Source organism: Phalaenopsis equestris, unplaced genomic scaffold (genome assembly GCF_001263595.1).
Source record: "Phalaenopsis equestris unplaced genomic scaffold, ASM126359v1 Scaffold000010, whole genome shotgun sequence".
NCBI lineage: Eukaryota > Viridiplantae > Streptophyta > Magnoliopsida > Asparagales > Orchidaceae > Phalaenopsis > Phalaenopsis equestris.
This window is the reverse complement of record NW_018164452.1, coordinates 125,291-131,188: the sequence shown is the minus strand read 5'-3', so window position 1 is coordinate 131,188 and position 5,898 is coordinate 125,291. Positions and strand designations below refer to the sequence as shown.

The following is a 5,898-nucleotide window of genomic DNA, read 5'->3' as shown; positions in this document are numbered from 1 at the left end:
ATAAATATATATATAAATATATATCTGTGTGTGTGTGTGTCGATTGAATCCCACAGTTTCATTTCATGGAAAACGACTTGGGAAAGCTTCACCCTTCTTCCTCTTCCCAATTGGATAGCATAATTCGTTACCCTGCCTTCCACATGAACCAAGAGTCCCATGACGGATCAGGGGACGCCTTCTTGCCTCCAATTATCCCTTGGCAAGACAATAGGTCCTTTTTTACTTCCACACTCCCTCCACTTCCTCCACCCACCGCATTCTATGGCGATCTATACTCACGGCGGCTGAACTTCGCTTACGATGGAGGTTTCGGTCCAATTGGATTCGCCGCCTCTGATCAGATCGGGCTTGCGGGGCTCTACATGGCCGGAGGTTCTGAAGCCTTGCTAATGGAAGGCGGCGGCATGTCTTCAGCTTTTGGAGAGCTGGGTAAGATGACAGCGCAGGAGATCTTGGATGCGAAGGCGCTCGCTGCGTCGAAGAGCCACAGTGAGGCGGAGCGCCGTCGTCGCGAGCGTATCAACGCTCATCTTGCAAAGCTGCGCACCCTTCTCCCAAGTACCACCAAAGTAGGTCATTTTTAGTTATTTCATGCTTCAGAATCACAATAAAACTCAAAACTTTAATCATCTGAGCAGAAATTTGGTAGGATTTCAATAATTTTTATCATATTTCTTGAATGTTGCAAAAAAATCTCGCCTTTATGATGCCGAAACATCTCATTAACAAAAAGCAAATTCTCCAATTTGTCTTTTTCGAGAGTTCAATGCAAGTTTTGGTGATGTTTGACGAAGTTGACGAAGTTGGATGGAAGTAGAGTGGGGAGAGAGAGAGAGGACTACGAGGCATTGATATGATAAAGCGGAGCAGAAGAGCAAAAAGCTTGCAGCAGAGCTGTGCCTGCCGGAAAATGGCGACACTGAGCAGAAAGACAAAACACGCGCACTACTTTCGGAGAGGGACAAAGCTCTATGCGATCCCTGTTTTATTTAATTTTCTGAAAATATAAAAATGGCATCTGATATTTAATCTTCAAAAAATTCCTTTTTTTTTCCGTCTGGAAACATATATGCGGGCGGGCATGTTCCCCTCATGATTTCCACCACTTTCAACCCCCGCACGCCATATCATTAAAAGAAAACCTATAGCTATTTACCAACCCCACCCTCCCTCCTGATAACTTTTGGCTGATCATCATCTCTGTTTATTTTCAGACCGACAAGGCCTCGCTGCTCGCTGAGGTTATACAGCATGTCAAAGAGCTAAAAAGACAAACTTTAGAGATCGCCGAGGAGAGTCCATTGCCGACCGAGACTGACGAGCTAACCGTCGATGCAACAAGCGATGAAAACGGGCGCCTCATTCTAACAGCTTCCTTATGTTGTGAAGACAGGACTGACCTCCTTCCTGAACTCATCAAGGCTTTGAAATCACTCCATCTCCGAACCATAAAGGCAGAGATGACCACACTTGGCGGCCGGTTTAAGAATGTACTTGTCATCACTGCTGACGATTGTTTTGACAGTACGGATGGTAACACCGATCAGCAGAGTTATTCTGTTGAATCGATACAGGATGCGCTCAAGGCGGTGATGGAGCGCACTGCGGCGGCTGAGGAGCCTGCGGCTGGTGGCAGCAGTAAAAGACAACGGACTGCAAACTTGTCCAGCATATTGGAGCATAGGTCCATCTAGCTAGCCAATTAATGCTGCATGCAGATTCAGCGGTATTAATTATACAAATTATAAGTAATCATCGGTGCTAGTTTTTTTTCTTTTCAGTAAAAATATCATACAAATTATAAGTAATCATCGGTGCTAGTTTTTTCCTTTTCAGTAAAAATATATCTCTCCCAAAGGTCCAATATTACATCTTCCACGACTAGAGAATATTAGTTGAGGTATTTATACATGCGAATTTATTTATATATTAGTTCTGATTGTATCAATACAATCAACACAACAATAAAATCTGCGCCTTTTATATCTATTTCATAGGCGCCTGATAATTTTCTACTCCGCACAGCCATTGTCCTATTGACATATCTTCTTGAGAACGGAAAATATTTACGTACGGAATACACACATATTTTTGTGTGTGTATAGTCGGTATTATTGAGGTTAATACCCTCATAATTAGACAAAACATCGAAATAACAACAAAAAATATGAGCACTGAACCGCAAAATGTATTGGTAGGTTATTGAGAATTATTGAGGGTCTGTTGGAGTGACTCCAATAACCTCTCAATAACTCTTAATAATTGAGTTATTTGGAAGATTATTTGATGGAGTACGTATGCAAAATTGCACGATAGTATTCCGTACATAAATAGCGCTCCTTCAAAAGACTAGTAATCGTTCCTCTTGCGGGTGTGTTTTATATATATATATATATATATATATATATATTTAGAGAGAGAGAGAGAGAGCTAACGCTCGAAATACAAATAAAAAAAGTTCACTGTATTTGTTCTTACAAAAAAATATGTTTTTTGGGTTTCGTCCCAACAAACATGCAACATAAATACTGCGAGTAATGATTGTACAAAAGCTATGATAAAAAATGGACAGTTATCAGTTATACGGCAATGAGGTTTGTCTCCATTTACATGTCATGTGTATAGCATTCAAATTATAAAAAAATTCTTATATAACAATCAAGTTTCTAATATCAGACGGTAAGCGCTCACACTGTATGGATTTTTTGTAGGATTCTGTCTAGGAAATATACCTATAGATGGTCGAAGATGACATATGGTATCAACATGCAAGTACTTCAGTTTCTCTTTTTTCTTATAATTAACCATTAAAAGGATGGATCTTTTTCGTGAGATGGGATGTGGTTTGCAATAAATGCTCTGATTGCCAGAAAGCAGCAGTTAATATGGCTGTTCAACAAGAGAAGATCATCTTGTCTTCTTTGGTTTTCGAGGCAGCTGCAGAAGTACGATTCCTTGTTGTGTTTGTTTGGTAGTGAGTTCTTCATGGGCATTTGACGTGCATGACGTAGAATCCTGGACATGCAAGATTGCTAAGAGAAAGACTCGTTGCTAGATTTTTAAGGCACTTGAAGGTAATGTATGTATTTATTGAACGCTTCCTTTTCTTTCATTATATTTTTTTTTCCTTTTTTTGTGGCTTTGGAGTGTCAGATTTCATATATACATGAATAGATTTGTTGGGCTTAAATGATGCCATTTATTTTTTTTCAAATTGTTGGGTGTAGTACCACACCTTTATTGAACTCAGCTTCTCCAACGTTGCTGCCTTGACCTGAAAAGATGACATAATTTTTATTCCTGGAACACATATTTATTGCAGGTAAAAATAAATCTCAGAATTTTAAGGAACACAATTTTCAAGGTATTGAAAGAAAAATTAGCTCATAATAATGTTGTATTCTGAATTTAAAGGGTATATAGTTTCATTTTAAAACATTTTTTAACTATTTATGCTGTTGAAATGGAAAATATTTTGATTTTAAGATTCCAATTATCTTTTGGTCATTGAGCCAAACATTTCACTTCACTTCATTTATATGATATTCTATCTAGAACTTCAGCCTGTTGCTGTTAGTTGTGTAAAAATGCTTCATCAGCAGTAACATAGCTTTCTCTAATAAAATTTGTCTGCAATGAGTACTTGTATGTAGCACCAACCAACAATGAATATGAGAATGATTTTTTTCAAAAATCAAAAAAATAGTTTCATGCTATGTTGAGTGTTATAGAATGATAGATATCAATGTAATTGATTTAAGAAAATTTTAGCTCAAGATATTCCAAATAAATGAAAAATTTATACGATAATGCTAAAAAGCACATGGATTATGATAGAAGTTTATTTGAAGTTTCTAAGTTAAATGTTCTTGAGCTAGATTGACCCGAATCAAACTTTGCTTGGGCAAGCCGATCACCCCTACTATCTGTTGTCTCTTATGCTGGAAGATTTATTATCTTCTGTATCTTATTATAATGATTTTATGCACCTTTTTAATATATAATATAGGAGGTTTTTTTGAACATCATTGAGCATGATTGTGCTCGAGCATTTCATTTAGTAAGATCAAGATTTCTGAGTTCATATGATTACTATAAAACTCTATTTTATTAAGTTACATTTTAGTAATTATTAACCTTGAGAAATAAGGAATTTATTTTATTTTTCAGTGCAATACTAAAGTGTACCTTGGAATTAAGAGAAACCTTAAGTAGTTATTATGAGGTGTCGATTGATAACTAGATTATATAAAAGATTTTTGAATTTAAGCATTGAGAGGTGTATGATCAAAGTATGTTGAACTAGATTCGGCGATCCTGGAAAGGACACATGTCGAAGAATCAACTTTGACGAAGACAAACTCGCAAGTTAAGACGGAGCAAATTATCTAGATAACCAAATCGAGAAGCTCGGTCAAATAAGTAGACGAACAACTCGCCATCCTAGGACCAGACAAAATAACGATCTAATAAAAAATGAATTGTCCGTAGGGATAGTATTTCTGACGATTACTATGACCGGTTGATAATAGAGGATTTTAAGATTATTATTGATATTTTACATTGTAACTTCTATTAGCTATAAATATGGAAAAAGTAACAAGTAAAAAAGGGACCTTTTTTGGGAAGCTCGAGAAGATTACTAATAATATACTCAGGAGACTCTTTTTCATCTCTATCTCACTCTTTCTCCCACTCATCCCTATGTTATATTTCTTGGGCATGACCTACAAATAAATTTGAGTTCAACACACTGAAAAATGTGATGAGCGTGGATCATGCCACAAATAAGAGAGGGGCAATTCAATGAGAAGAGCCCTAACCTCGGGAAATCTCCAAAAACATGACTTGTGCGCATGAGTTTGCGACTCAATAGACCAACGTGTTTAAGGAGCAAATGTTTGAGGCAATCAGAGGCTCTCTTGCTCATGAAAAAGTGCAACTATAAAGATCAACGTCTCCCCACAACCCTTGAAGGATGATTTCCATGAACGATGAAAGAGACCCTAAACCATATCAAAACAACACACACATATATTACCAAGACAATGCAGGTTCTGTATTGCTTGACCATTGGAGATATAAACATGTAGAAGTGCAAAGACCCATATCGTTGGAAAATGTCTTCTCCCTGACAATCTCCAAAACGAAGTCCCCCGAGCACTCTGAAACCTCAATTTTAGAATTTTATTAAGGACAATTAAATCCAATTGATCATATCACCTCTTTTAAATCGACCATATTCATATTAAAAATTAGTTATATAGTCATGTGTCACATATTCTTCACAACTCTTAGAAATTCAAACATTCTTGGTTCAATGGTCTACCCCTATGAGTGATTACCTCCAACACAAATTGTAACAGAATGTTCATAGCTCATTTCACCAACACGCAGAAGCCCTAGAGAAATTTTCATGCTCTCTAAAACTGATCCAAGGGCAAGATGAATCCTTGCATGCAATCATAAGTCACTTTTAGAGAGAAATGATGGAAGCCCAGGACCTTTAACCTGCAGTCACGCATGCTGCTCTGGCACAAGGACTCAAAACAGACCCATTTTGCTACCCCTTATGCCTACAACAACCCAAGATGTTGGTCGAGCTGTTAGAAATTGCCAAACATCATATTTCCATAAAGAATATAATTTTTCCCTAATGACCAAAATGGGTCACCCGATATATACTGATAAAGAGAAGCAATCATGAAGGGATCAAGGTGAAATCCACATCTGCTTACTAGCGCCCACTTCTAGGAGTGGCAGTCATCCTCGAAGGATCGAATGGTGGACTAAAAAGTTTGCTACAAAATCAATTGTATTCCATGTGATGATTAAATCGATAAGAAAAAAAGAGGTCACCACCACTGACCCCACGAGCTTCCACTATAGGAATTA

General features: G+C 37.4%; 1 protein-coding gene across 1 annotated transcript; it reads left to right on the top strand.

Moving 5' to 3' along the window:
* Positions 1-47: 47 nt before the first annotated feature.
* LOC110018329 (transcription factor bHLH30-like) lies at positions 48-3,135 on the top strand. Its single transcript, XM_020715608.1, has 3 exons — positions 48-572; positions 1,218-1,729; positions 2,715-3,135. Exons 1-2 carry the CDS (start codon positions 66-68, stop codon positions 1,695-1,697), a joined length of 987 nt encoding a protein of 328 aa, XP_020571267.1. The 5' UTR covers positions 48-65; the 3' UTR covers positions 1,698-1,729; positions 2,715-3,135.
* Positions 3,136-5,898: the final 2,763 nt, after the last annotated feature.